The sequence below is a fragment of the Conger conger genome, chromosome 8 (genome assembly GCF_963514075.1).
Source record: "Conger conger chromosome 8, fConCon1.1, whole genome shotgun sequence".
Taxonomy (NCBI): Eukaryota; Metazoa; Chordata; class Actinopteri; order Anguilliformes; family Congridae; genus Conger; species Conger conger.
The window spans coordinates 16,706,952-16,722,245 of NC_083767.1; the positions used below are offsets into that span (position 1 = coordinate 16,706,952).

Below are 15,294 nucleotides of genomic sequence, written 5' to 3' on the forward strand. Positions count from 1 at the left end.
AGCAGGGTATGCTTTCCCTCCTAAACCTGAGGGGGCTCTAGGGTAGGGGGAAGAACCGTGTTGTTCAGCAGGTATGCGGTTTCCTCAGCAGGCTTGTCCCAATGTTGACTTTAGGTAATTACAGTATGTGTGTTTGGTGGGCCTTTGGATGGGTTGTTCCAGTGTGATTCACCCTCACAAAATCTTTCAGTTATTTACAGTATTTTAAATAGACATCAATATGCTACCATCTCTGATAATGCACAGTATTTTAGAGGGACACTAATGTCTAGTCTGTGTAATTTACAGTGTTTTAAATGGACATTGGTATCTAGTCTGTGTAATTTACAGTGTTGTAGAGAGATACTGGTGTGTAGTCTGTGTAATTTGCAGTGTTGTAGAGAGATACTGGTGTGTAGTCTGTGTAATTTGCAGTGTTGTAGAGAGACACCGGTGTCTCTGATTGCACACGCTTTCTATGTTTTCCTGATAGAATTCATATTTTGGACAGAAGACAGACTTGTGGCGTCTGGAAGCCAAATCAGCTCTCCTCCGCCAAATCATGTTCTTTTTTTTGTGCCCTGTCCTGTTTAACAGCCGGTTTCTGTTTGCTAAAATTTCACAACTACATGATCTGTAATCGGCTTCATCAATGTGACCTGAGGCTTTTATATTACGATACACAATGTGTTTTGTATCAACATGCATATTCACACCAAATGTAAAATGGGTGAAAGTTAAAGAGTATCTTCTTTCTGTTTGCTGTAGTGTTTATTTCATATGCCTAAAAATAGTTGGGGTATAATCTGTTTAACCGATGGTAAAGTTTGAACCGTGCTTTTTCCCTGACCAAAATAAAACTTTCTAATTAACATTTCAAGTATTTTCTTTGTCTCGCACTTTCAGTTCAGCGAAGACAAAAGCAGCCACAACACTAACGTGATTAGTTTCCTCTGTGATTAGTTTCCTTACAGAACAACATAGTGATAAGAGTGATAGTAGATATTATTCTACAGCCGTCAGCTCTGCCAGCAGGAGAGGAGTAAGAACTTCAAGAGTGGTACAAAGCGATTTATTTCGCCTGAAGAAATATGTTGGCCACACATGGCTGCACGAGGCACTACGGTGAAGGTGCGTGCTTGTGGTGCAGATTTAAAATGTTCGCAGGTTCTTTGCTTGGAGCCCCTTAGCACAGAATCAAAAGCATTTGAATGTTTTAATATTGAGATTATGAAGCTCTGCCTCGCATGCCGTACGCTAAGCGCCGGTCTATGCGGGATAAGCTAATAATCAGCAGCAGGACGGCTGTGTGAGAAAAACATATAAAAATGTTAAAGCCGATAAATCTCCGCCATCTCTTTCATCAGACGGCGAAATTCCCTCCAGCCCCGTGTCCTGGTATAACTCACGAAACTACCGTCACATGTTCCAGAATATTCTAGCTCTGCACATGTTGTGGTCTATCACAACTCCGACCCATCCTTTGTTTGTTGATATGATTTCAGGACATTAGTCACCAAAACAAAACAGGGGAAAATGTGGCATGAGAATGTTGGCTTTGATTATGAGTGCCTGCAGATTGTCCAGATGAAACAACTCTGCTCTCTTCTCTGTGTGCGGGAGACCGTCGGTTTCATACGCAGCTTTCTAACAGAGAGATACGACGCAACAGATTTTGTTGCCTATAAAACAGTCCTGAAGCCTGCCTGCTTGGTCCCTGGATATTAAGCTGTAACAATTGTGGTGTTAAATCTTGGGTCACAAAAATGGTTGGGACAGTTAAGAACAGAGAAATCTTGAGAGCAGGGATGCTGATAGCATATCAACAGTGAGAGAGTTACTGCCATGCTATCAGCATCCCTGAAAGTTATGGATAATTTATGTCCTTGCCAAGCAACATTCTTTGAAACATCTGAATGGCACAATTTTTTGGGGGGAAACTAGAGGAAGTGAGACACGAACAGGGATCAAATGAAGGTTCTCCTCTTTGTCACTACCTGGCTTTTACCCAGTGCATATTGCTGCTGTGCAGTAGTGTTCCTGTGAAGTGCAAAGCTGATCAAAGACCTATTTAGTGATGAGATAATGATAATTTACGAAACCACATACACTGAAGTATTTAAGTGTTCTTTGGCTCATCTCCATAGTTTTTTTATTTAACCCTATAGAAAGTGTGAAAGCTCACAGACTGAACCATTTTTCCTGACAAAAGACCCTTGAACTAGATAGTGGAGCATTTTGGAACTATTTCTTCTGAGAGCAGAATTTCTTACTGAAATAACGAGGAATCAATTAATCCAATGGAAAAATACATGTGTGCAACTCAAGCTTTTTAAATCTGAAGTGACATGGGTGCCAACAGTGATTTTAGGCCCTGTAAAAATGTTTTACATCCCCCCACAATTACAGCAGCGCTTCTGAAGGTCCGTGTCAGTCAGGGTCCATGGAATCTGGATTCAGTGTCAATGCTGGAGTAAGTGCTGGAGTTAATGCTGGAGTCTGTGCTGGAGTCAGTGCAGGAGTTAGTACAGGAGTTAGTGCAGGAGTTAGAGTGGGTGTCAGTATACAAGTCTATAATGTAGTCAGTGCAGGAGTTAGTGAAGGAGTCAGAGCAGGTGTTAGTGCAGGAGTTAGCACAGGAGTCAGGGCAGGTGTTAGTACAGGAGGCAGTGCAGGTGTCTGTGCTGGAGTCAGTGCAGGTGTTAGTACAGGAGGCAGTGGTGGAGTAAGTGCAGGAGTCCGTGCCGGAGTTAGTGAAGGAGTCCGAGCAGAAGTTAGTGCAGGAGGCAGTGCAGGTGTCTGTGCTGGAGTCAGTGCAGGTGTTAGTACAGGAGGCAGTGGTGGAGTTAGCACAGGAGTCAGTGCAGGTATCTGTGCTGGAGTCAGGGCAGGAGTTAGTACAGGAGGCAGTGCAGGTGTCTGTGCTGGAGTCAGTGCAGGTGTTAGTACAGGAGTCAGTGGTGGTGTAAGTGCAGGAGTTAGTCCTGGATTCAGTCCTGGAGTTAGTCCTGGAGTTAGTCCTGGAGTCAGTCCTGGAGTTAGTCCTGGAGTTAGTCCTGGAGTCAGTGCAGGAGTTAGTCCTGGAGTTAGTCCTGGAGTCAGTGCAGGATTTAGTGCAGGTGTCAGCACAGGAGCATATGCGTGACCGCAAAGTTCACATGGAATCTGGAGGAATTCTGCCGGGGCGTTCCATATGGGTCGACAAAATGAGCGGGACTCTCACGCCGATCCGGCACGCTCCACCGCCCCACCCAACGCTTCTGTGGACGCACCGGCCCGGCTGCGCCGTATCCTGATGATATAGGTCAGCCAATGGAACACACATGTTATTTGTTTCCTGTAGCCATGTGCATCGGGGATCCAAGTCTCAGGGCTTAAGCCCTCATAAAGCTCTTCGTTCTCTGATAGCGAAGAAGAGGAAGGAAAAAAGAAAAGCAGATTGCATGCGACGTGGATATGTGTTCACGTGTGTGGGTGTGTTTGTGTGTGTGTGTGCGTGTGTTTCTATGTGCAGTTGTATAAACAGTGTTCTGCTCCCCTGAGTATGAGTGAGAATTTTAACTGCAGGCAGAAGAGACATATCAATCATCGTCTGTATTTTTATGTATTTGACATAACCTTGACCATCTTGGATGCATGTTTTTGTTGTTATTTAATTCAATTATGTTGAAATTAGGTCATTTTGTTTCAAAAAAGAAAATACAGTTTTTACATGAATGTCGTCTCCCAGTAAATATTGAACAATATGGAAATATCAGTTTGGGATACTATTTCTGGCTTTAAAAAATAGCTAAGCTCGTGACATAAAATTATTTTTTCATCCCTCAACAAAGCTTATACCTCATACTCTCAGTGGTAATAACACTTCATCATTCCCTTTCCAGTATTAATTTATTCATTGCAGAACACAATGACATCTGCAACACTTAGACATTATACACAGACTGTAAACATTTATATATTGGCTGTAATGAACTGAATATTCAAGCAACTGATTAATAGCTTTCCTCTGGGGTCCCATGCCGTTTGTGTGAGTCCCACACTTCGAGAAGTGTGAGACGCTGTTAAATCTCGCGTACGGAATTGCCGCTAATTGATTGCCGTCGTTCCGCAGTAAATCACGGCAGACGTAGAAATGAGTTCGCAGCTGTGAAAACATCTGGAGGACAGCGTTTCGGTGCGTCCGCCATTCGTCTGCGTCATCCGGTGCGCGTGACTTTTACAGGGCGTGCTGTCACAATCAGCTGGATTCATATCATAAATACTGACATCTTGTCTGTTTGCAATGTGCATCTCTATAGATGTTCATCTCTATAGCTGATGTAATGTGGAAAGGCAAGTGGCTATGCTGAAGCAGCTGTCAAACTGGAGATGTTTCAGAACCAGTGTGCTGTGGACCAGACAGCCCTGTTGCCTGACTGAAGAGTTGAGACACTGGAGAGGACGGTGACATGCGGGAAAACAGGCGTTGTTGGTGTTTATTAAATTGCGTTCATTAAAAGAAAGAAAAAAACAAATACTTTGCGACTATGAATTGTGCAGGAATTGCATTATTTCCTGTGTTTCCTGTATTTTATGTGTACAATCCCTGAGTGAATTATTTGATTTAAATTTATTTAGAATGTTTAAATGGGTGAAAATTAACTTTAACATAAACATCTGAGTGCTTGACACAGAACACTAGGAGGTTCTCTCATGATGACCTGCTGAAGTCGCAATCCAGAACTCTGGCTGCATTTTTCCCTTTTATTTTTTTCTATTAGACATTGTCCGGAACGATTTAGAAGTGGTGAATAAACACTTAGCATGTTGAAAGGTATACATGCAGTTTTATGATCTGCAAAATGGCTGAGTAAATACCCTGAACATTTGCAGAGATTGCATTTGAAAATGATTGCACAACCGTTAGCTGCTCTGGCAGCTTTAGCACAGCTCAAAAATAACATGTAAGAAGCTTTATTTTTCAATATGAACTTTAATGCACTGTAAACGCATGAAAGTATATACAGTATAAAAGAGTAAAAGGAATGACCATATATGTAGATGAGGTAAAACGTTATGACCACCTGCCTAATACGCTGTTGGTCCTCTGTGTGCCTTCAAAATAGCTCTGACCCATGAGGCATGGACTCTATATACCTCTGAAGGTGCTCTGTGGTATCTGGCCCCAAGATGTTAGTAGCAGATTCCTTCAAGTGCTGTAAGTTGCAAGACGGAGCCCCGTATCCCACAGATGCTTGATCGGATTGAGATCTGGGGAATATGGAGGCCAGGGCAACAACATGAACTCTTCGTCATGTTCCTCAAACCATTCCTGTACAATTTGTGCAGTGTGGCAGGGAGCTTTAACCTGCTGAAAGAGGTCATCGTGGAATACTGTAGCCAGAGGTGTACCTGGTCCACAACAATGTTTAGGTAAAGGAAGGATGTTTAGCAAAGGAACATATTGGTTTTATTATCCTGCCACAATAATGTAAAAACAATCTTCATCTTTTAATTTAGAATTGACCAAATTCTGAATCTATACTAGGCTACACCTATATATTTCTTATTTACCTTTATATTTAACATTTTCACACTGGGGTTGGTAAAGTATTGTAGTTATAAAAATACTGACTAGGTACAGCTCCCTAACAGAGTAGCACAGTCAGTCATATTTGAAACATATTTTAGAACCAGAACTCACAATGCCTATACAAACATGATGGGAACGTTCTGCTGACTGGCTCACAGCAGTCGTTCTTTGTTGCTGCTAGCTCAGAGCTCATTGTACAAAAGACAAAGCTGTTCTTAGGATCACTGTGTGCGGATTTGAACCCGCAGCTCTGCGTTATTCTCCCCCCCATGACCTCCAGTGCCCACAATGTCTCAATTCATTTCTAATTGCTTTGTGCAGAACTCAGTGTCTGGATTATAGAAACTTTGAATAATTAATCTTTTCTGGTTTTGCAGGAGGGAAACTTTCAATCGCATTGGGAGAACAAACTAAACAAGGCGAAGATTGGCAGACACACACAGAGAGTCTCAAAGGTCATTGCCATGGACTTCCCAGAATTACAATTTGATTGAAATAAACCAGCATAGAATATGTGTATATCTAATTAAGATGTATTAGACATAAGGTCTTTCCTTAACAAGCTGCCCAATACTGCAGAAATTTTATTACTCAGAGGATTAAAATTTAACAATGTACATTAACTATTTTTAGAGGCCTTGTAGTTCTTCTGCCGTATTTCAGATTAGAATTATGATTTCCCTTTTTTTTTTTTTACCACTGATCACATTCTACAGCTGTAAGATAAGATGTACAGCTGGAAACACAGAAAAGCTTTATGCAGTCAGACTGTCTAATGAACTCTACTAATACCTCATCCAAGGATTATAACAGGAAACAGACATTCTTGTGTCAGCGTTTACAGATGACACAGCTCCATTCTGTATGGATTGTTCACCCCTGTGTCTCCATCAGTTTGATTGTTTTTGATTAATCATTTTTATATTTAGAATTTGTAAATATAACATTATTGTCCAAAGTCATATGGTGGGCTGGACTGATGGGACCTACCAAGTGAGTGTGCTTCCGTGATGATGATGACTCACTCGCAAAAACCAGGTTTTGCTTCCATCTCCTGACTTTCGTACACAGCTTACACCCTTCCATTTTTACATACAAACCATTAAACCACGGCCGGATAGTTTACTGAAGAACTTCAGGATAAATACATACGGACAATTCATGTGTTACATCTACACAATTTATGTGTATCTTTTACATATATTGTGCTGGAACTGTTAAAATGGCTTTACACACTATAATGTGCATATCCAGATGCCACAGAGAGTTTTTTTTCTCCACCACTTGTGTTGTCTGATAATGAATAATGTGTTGATACTGTACATTTTACACATATTGTGTTAATCCATTTGACACCATTCCAGTGGAAACTTCATTGACACATTGAATATGTTGAATTATACACAGTATGTGTTATCTCAGAACACACATATTTGTGTGCAAGACTTTGATATGGTTTGTGCGATTTTTAACACAAACTTTCTAAGAGTTTGTGTTTTGTGTTAAAAATCGCACAAACCATATCAAAGTCTTGCACACAAATGAGTTTATCGTGCTCAAGTGTCCCTCCTACAGGCAAGCCATCGACTAACAGGCTGAGGTCTATTAGCATTATGCCCCAGATAGCATGTGAATGAGTAGGCAGAGAGAAAACTGGATTATTTAACTGATAGCGCTACAGTTCTTTTGATAACAAAGAGTTCTAGTACTCGAGCCCTGTTCTGATAATGTAATTTAGTAGAAAAGCACAGTATCAGTGGACCATGCAAACATAAACAAACAATGAAACAGAACACAGGAAAATAGTCAGTTTAGGCACAGAGACATGTCACCATGAATTTATTGTGGAAAAAGCAACATTTTGGGGAAGCCTAGTCTGGCGTATGTGTTATTATAATACAAAAAACGGAAATGCTACAAATTTTGATAATTTATTCAAATACAACAGTTTTCAAAAAATAAAACTTTTAATTTAGTAAAATCTCCAACCGCTGCGTGAGCACAAACCTGCAATAGCCCACTGTTTGAAATCCCTGAGCGGAGACACTAAACGAAAGGCTCGCTTCCCTCTGGAACAGAACCTTTACAGAATGCGGTGAGTTCTCTGCAGGGCGAGTGTGGCCCGCTATGACGTCACCCCAGACCAAGCACAGCGGCGCGCAACCATAGTAACCGCACATCCTGCTGAGCTTATGGGAAAACAAAGTACAGATGAGGTCGCACACAGACCACAGGTAAACAGATAATAATGGAACAAAACACAAACGCGTCACACAGTAATCATGGCTTACAGTACTACCAATGACCTTCTGAGGGCTGAGATTAGACTTAGTTCGTTGGCAACATGATATTTTTTTCTTTCTCCCACTCGTTTTCTATCTTCAGGGTAATTAAATGATTGCATGTAAGCATAAAGTCACTTTATTTGCAAATTATTTGTGACAACAGAACTGCAGTTGAGCCAGAAACATTCAGGAACTGTTCCTGGGTACTTTTTGTCCATATGAATCTAAAGGGACAAATCTCAATCCATATATATTATATATGATTGATTTTCATCCACAGCTGAATGTGTTGTTTGTATATTAAACCCATATTTTCTCTCTGATGGTGAGGCAGAAAGAGACAGGGTTAGACCCATACTGAAGCTGGTGACAAAGTAAACTTCAACTTCAAATTATATTCATAATTTCCACACATTCGACAAAAGGGAATATTTCATAAACCAGTTTGCACTGGAGCCATGTTATAGATTCTCTTTTGTAAATATTTCGAAACTCATCACAGTGCCAGCTGTTTTGTTAGCCACATTAACACACAGAAATAAGTTAAGAGTCAAATTAAATCAATTGATTTTAAAAGAATTAAAAATACAAGTAATATACAACATTACTCTTATCTTAAGAAATAGCTTTCTTACTTCCAAACGGAGATTCCTGATACTGTACTGCTGGGCAGTGTTCAGTCCATGCTTAATGTGGCTAAATACTGGAAAATACTCACACCCTACAGTACAACAGTAAGATATACAAATGAAAACACACACGCGCTAAGACTTGGGAGAGGATCGGATATAATAGGGTTATTATCGAACATCTTCTCAGATCACACGGTGGGCCAGTAAAGGGCTTGCGTGTGTACTTCCGTTTCAAACCTGGGCTTGTCTTTCCCATAATGCGATGTTTAAAATATATATTAAAGTTTCTTTATACACGCCAATACAAATGAAATAAAGTATTAAACAAACAAACCGATACACATTTAAAGAATCCCTCACAGATGGAAAACAATGTCTGTGGTTGTGCAGAGTATGAAGGAAGGCAGGTGTTGTAGGCGTGTACATTTGGCTTCTGTTAAACATCCTTGCGCTTCTGGAACATTCTGCAAAATTAACAGGAGATAAGTCCTTGTTACTCATCAAAACCAGCTGAGCAGCTTTCTCATGTTCACTGGACAGGAAGTCGTACCTTAGATTTACTGTATTGAGCTTTCAGAGAGTACAGCTGTTGCTAGGACACAGAAGCAGGGGTGTATGGTGTTCAGATCACTCCCGGGAAGTGAAGGTCTGCGTTTAACCGCCTACCGGACCTACCGTGACGGTGTTCAGCGTTTTCTGGTGAAACGATAAGGCAGAGTGGAGTTCGGACATCTAACCTTTCTGCGCAAAAATAAACAGCCACTCTAAGTAATTTCTTTACCGCAGTAAACACATATTTGGTAAAAACTTCAATGACTTACACATCATTCATAACAGAACATGTAGGTGCACTTGGGCAGGTGAAACATTTCCTACCCGGTACTGTACCTTAAATAGAAAGAGCTACAGATATCAGTCAGAGGAAGTCTGAATGTTTTGATATTGCGTACAGTGTTCGGGGATGAAGGTGTCAGTCCATTACAGCAGAATACACAAACTCAGTTCATCAAGTTCTTTTCTAAATCCACTGTTTTATCCACAGACAAGTCTAGCAGCCTGCTCCCTCCATGTGGAACCTAAGCAGTGAAAAGTAAGAACATATCCACATTAGTCCTCACAGACTCCAGAAGTACCAACACTGGACCATTTTCCTGTTCTGAACGCCTTCCTGGGAATAATGCATATGATAGTGGATGTGTGTGCGTTTTTAATTCTGTAGTTAGGTAGGTAGGTTGGTATACATGTTGGTATACATGAAAGGCTAGGAATGACATCATGAAATCTGTCAACATTTTCATTGGAAACCCTAAAGAGAATGGTGCATGCTCACATCTATGCTGTCAAACGCAACAACACTGTATGAGTGATACACCAACCTAACAACACTGCATGAGTGATACTCCAACCCACCAGCACTGTATGAGAGAACCAAACAGCACTGCATCGGTCTGACACCTACCCAAAGGCACTGTATGAGTGAGACACCAACCCAACAGCACACAATGAGTGAGACACCAAACCAACAGCACAGTATGAGTGAGACACCAACCCAACAGCACATTATGAGACACAAACCCAAATTTCAGTCTGCTGTTCTCACACTGGCCCAGAACACCCGAAATATGCTCTAAACACAGAAAACAGGTTGAAATGTATTTTACTGCCAGACTTCCAGAATGCAGCTGTGGCCCAGGTTCAGGCCTGTGGCAATAATGAAGAGGTCCTTTTGCTTCACTTTTGGACTGGTTCTAAAAAGTGTTCATAGTCTTTCAGAAAGTGGCTAAATTCTAGTGTCTTTGACCTCTGCACTATAAGGAGAGACCTCTGCACTGGAAGTGTAGACCTCCGCACTGTAAGGGCTGACCTCAGCATGTAGGAGCTAGGAGCCAGAGAGATTCACAAAGGGTCGGACACAGACTCCAGGGATCCATCTTGTTTAGAGTCAGGGGCCCCATAGAGTTCAGATTCGAGGCCTCGTAGTGTTCAGTCGCAGGGCTCCATAGTGCTGAGACTTGGGAGCCATGTGGTGTTCTGTCCCGGGACCCCCATAGTGTTCCGATTTGGGCCCCTATGGTGTTCTCACTCAGGGCCCCATGGTCTTTAGGCCCTGCTTCTCCATGATGTTCCACAGCTTGCGCAGGTTGGACTGGGTGATGACATCATCGGGTTTGAGTTGTAGCGCTCGCAGGTAATTGGCTTCGGCCCTTGGTAGCTTTCCGTTCAGGTGAAGGATGGCCCCCAGGTTCATCAGAGCAGCAGGGTACTGAAACACACAAATAAATAAATAGGCAATAAGTAGGCAATTTAGGCAATTAGACACAAATACAGTAATACACAAACAACTACACCCACATATACAAACACATAATACAGAACATAGATACTGTACACACACAATTACACACAAATACAGTAATACACAAACAACTACACCCACATATACAAACACATAATACAGAACATAGATACAGTACACACACAATTACACACAAATACAGTTAAACACAAACAACTACACCCACAAATATACACACACACACACATAATACAGAACACAGATACTGTACACACACAACCGCACACACAGTCACAAACACACATACAACACAGTTATCCACAAACAACTACACCCACGCACACACACATATAATACAGAACATAGATACCGTAGACAACTGCACACGCACACATACAGTCATACACACAGCTACACACACACACAAAAAACTATTATACACAGAAACAGGGATTAACTTGAACACAAACAGTTATACACAGTATATACATAGACATAAAACAGGTATGCTGTGATACACACACAACCACACAGTTACAGACACACAGAATTGTACACGTTATATGAACACAACTACAGTAACAAATAAACACAGTTATAACCGCACACAGTTATACACACAGCATCAAACAGCACGGTGAGAGCAGTAAGAATAATTCTTATTGAAAGTGGACGTAGTTCACTATGGCTGTATACTGTCTGTGCAGTCACAAATTGCAAAGACTACTTCACCTACACTCACACAACAGTATGCAAATACTGTGTATTACTATGTCATGAGTGCTGAAAGGATGAATCCATCTACTGCATTTCTTCATCAATAATTCATAGAAAGAAAATATTTTCAGAGGAACAAACCATAAGCAGATAAGTAAATAATCGCCTCCCCTTCACTCTTAACTCTGCCTCTCTGAATAAAACATTGTTTAAACATTTACTCATTTAACCATTTATATATATGTAATGTACTGTGTGTATGTACAGTATGTATGTATGTATGTATTATTACATTATACTTTATTTACAATATAATAAACGTTAAATATTATAATGACATGCTATGCTGGTGTGATGTTATGTTAGGATGCCAATACCATGTTAGTGTGAGGTTACATTGACATGGTGCTGCTATATTATATTATACACTATATACACTAAGGTAAGGTAGGCCTGTACACCAGCGTGTTAATGAAAACATGTAATCAGCCAATCATGTGGCAGCAACTAAATGTATAAAAGCATGCAGATGTGGTCAAGAGGTTCAGCTGTTTTTCAGACCAAATGTCTGAATGGGAAAGAAATGTGATCTAAGTGACTTTGACTGTGAAATGATTGTTGGTGCCAGACAGGGTGGTTTGAGTATCTCAGAAATTGCTGATCTCCTGGGATTTTCATGCACAATAGATTTTGCAGAGAATGGTGAAAAACATCCAGTGAGCAGCAGTTCTGCAGGCAGAAACCCATTGTTAATAAGAGAGGTCAGAGGAGAAGGACCAGACTGGTCAAAGCTAATATGACAGTAACGTGAATAACCATGTATTACAACAGTGGTATGAAGAAGAGCATCTCTGACCACACAACATGTCAAATAGTGGATAGGCTACAGCAGCAAAATGTTAGTTTATCATTGTTTATTATTGTTATTCTTGTTATTTATTATTTTTCATATTCATGTCTGGTGTTCTGTTTATAGTCATTAGTCTTTGCACTCGTCTTCCCCTGTGATGTCTGAGTCTGAATGTTTACTTGCCCAGCCACTCCCTTGTCTGCGTGCCCCACTATTCGGGTGTTTACGGTAGTTCCGGGGTTCAACCTTCCTCCCAATCTTGCATTCCTTACTTCCTGCTTTCTCTCCATTTCATGTTTGTACATAGCACTAATATACTAATCCCAACTAACATAGAATTTGTACTGTACTAATTATACTAACACACTAATATGTTTGTCAAACTAACAAACTAACATTCACTAGTTTTGGGTATTTGTAATTTAAATCACTTCACTAACTTAATAACGCATCTCCAGCTTCAATTCTGTTCTGTAACTCCGCCTCCCTATTCTATCACTGATTACTTGCTTAGTTTCAGCGAAGTATTCGCACCTGTCTCTCCTTATCTCTGCATCTCCTGATTCTCTGCAATTGTCTACTCTCTTGTCCGGAGCCGTTTGTATTACATGTGTCTTTGTGAATCCAGTCCGCGTTTTCGTTTCCCCCTCGTTATTGTCCTATTACCCTTTCATGTGTCTCACCTGATGTCTATTTGTTAGACCGCCCTCACTCCCATGCCCCGCCTAGTTTGTCTCATTCCCCAGTGTATTTATACCTGTCCTTTTCTGTTGCACGCTGCTAGTTTGTCTTGTCCTGTTTTCTTGTCTGAGCCCTTGATTCCTTCCCCCAGTTCTAGCCTCCTTGCCCTTGCCCTTGCCCTTGCCCTTGCCCTTGCCCTTGCCCTTGCCCTTGCTCTTGCTCTTGCTCTTGCCCTTGCCCTTGCCCTTGCCTATCTGGATTTCCGGTTCTGACGCCTGCCTGCTTCCCTGGACTCTTCTTTGCTTTGTGGATATCTGTACCTCTTCTTTGTTGGACTGACCCCCTGGTTTTTGACCCTGGCCTGTTTTTTGACTCTGTCCCCCCCAGTGACATAATAAGTCTAAAAAATAAGTTTGAATACCTAATGAAGTGCTCACTGAGTGTATGTGGTGTTATTAGCATGATGGAACAAGATCGGTGTGGTATTGTTAGCATGCTGGCGCTAGGTTACTGTGGTGCTGTTAACATGGTGCTGCTATATTAGTGTGGTGTTGCTAGCATGGTGGCACTAGATTAGTGTGATGCTGTTAGCATGGTGGAGCTAGGGTAGTTGTTGTTAGCACGGTGGCAAAGTGCTTCTCTGAGTTCTGCTTTGCATGCGAGTTCACACATGCCGCTGGACTCTTTGAAGAGGGACTCAGGGTTTTATTAGTTTCCTCGGCTTTGGGAAAGGTTGTTTGTTTTTCAGTCAGTAAATGTGAGCTTTGGGAAAGGTTGTTTTTCAGTCAGTAAATGTGAGTGAAAGCCTCACAGTGTCAGGGTAGATGACTCGTGTGTGAGACTTGATGCAGAAAATGAGCTGGCGACTGAGTGTCAGCACACCACGTCCCTGAGACTGAATCACACAGCATAAAGGCAGCTACTGTTGAGACGACAGAAAAGAGTTCAGCCAGCACTGTGCTATGTGTTAGCATTTATCCTGTGAGATCAGTAAAGCCAAGCTCTGTTTGAGAGGAACTTAATAAAGGTTTTATTTTATTTTTATTTTATTTTTTGTAGTTATACATATACTGTATGTGGAATGAATGCAGCCCGAAGCATTATCTAATAACTTAAGTATACTTAGATAAGTACATGGCATAAACATAACATGGAATAGTGCTGGCTTCGTTTAGATGCCCTCCACACACCTATTAAATGAAAATATAGTCTGCTCCATTAAACAAATGAACAAACATAAAAATGAGTTGAAGCGTAGATTAAAGGCTAACTGACCGGTGAAATCATCGTAATTAGTGGTTCTCTATCAGTCACAGGGCCTAATGGGATGATGATATTGCATCTGTTTACGTTTGACATTTGAGGATCGAGTGGCGAGGCTGAATCTGAGCTAATGTGTTCCCACAGGACTGTGGGTAACGCCCGCAGCAGTCCGTACATGCGAGCCCTGCAGGAGGAACCGTGTCAGCGGACATGCATTAGCGCAGAAAGCTCGGTCAGTGTGTAAAGGTCGCCGTCCGTACTAATGTGACGCGGATGACTAGCATCGTATTAGCACATACGAACAGCCAATAACGAAGGCACATAAATCCGTTTCCAGATGGGTATATTAACATATTCTTTACATATCTCTGTATTAATAGTGCTTATATTAGTCTGACTAATTTTAATAAATGTAAAGTTGTTCAGCTCAGGTCAAACTGAAGTGTGTGAACATAATTAAATATTGAAATGCTAATGCTAGGTATGTGTGTGAGTGTAGTCATCGATAACCTTTACCTTTTTACCCCTATGCACTGTTCTAGCATCTTCCATACAGTAAGTGTGTTGTTCTTACTGTCTGGCTCATAAGTGCACATATTCATTATAGGAGTGGTGGCCAAAATGACAGCTGGCACTCAACGCCCAACACTCAGCCCCGAGCACTCAGCCCCCAGCACTCAGCCCCCAGCACTCAACCCACAGCACTCAACCCTCAGTACTGAACCTTGTCCTTCGCCATCTCTTTCTCTCTCTCTCCCTCTCATATTCACTTCCAACACCACAAACTTTCACTCAAATTAGTAAAACTAAATTACATTATCTTGTTTTTTAACCTTCCACTACACTGTAGGTCAAACATCTGAGTGATGTTCAGGGACCAATTTATCATCTCTCAGGAGCCTGACATATGCATTACTTTCAAGCACAGGAGCAAAACCTTGAACAAAACAGTCCTTTAAGATTGAAGAGCGGTTAAATAAGCAAGTGTTCGTATAACATGTTAATATCAAGGGAGG

At 41.3% G+C, this 15,294-nt stretch overlaps 1 protein-coding gene across 5 annotated transcripts in view; it reads right to left on the minus strand.

The window, feature by feature from the left end:
* Positions 1-7,364: 7,364 nt before the first annotated feature.
* Positions 7,365-15,294, minus strand: part of tmtc2b (transmembrane O-mannosyltransferase targeting cadherins 2b) — a 73,203-nt gene continuing 65,273 nt past the window's right edge. The window contains exons 12-13 of one of the 5 annotated variants that reach the window (XR_009709447.1): positions 10,336-10,734; positions 7,365-9,547 (exon numbers count right to left, since the gene is read on the minus strand). Coding sequence is in view for 1 of the 5 variants with exons in the window: in XM_061253118.1 (XP_061109102.1) it covers positions 10,555-10,734 (180 nt within the window). In the remaining 4 variants the exon portion in view is untranslated. Of the gene's footprint in view, positions 10,735-15,294 lie in introns of all 5 variants that reach the window. The other 4 variants (XR_009709445.1, XR_009709446.1, XR_009709444.1 and 1 more) reach the window with 4 other exon arrangements.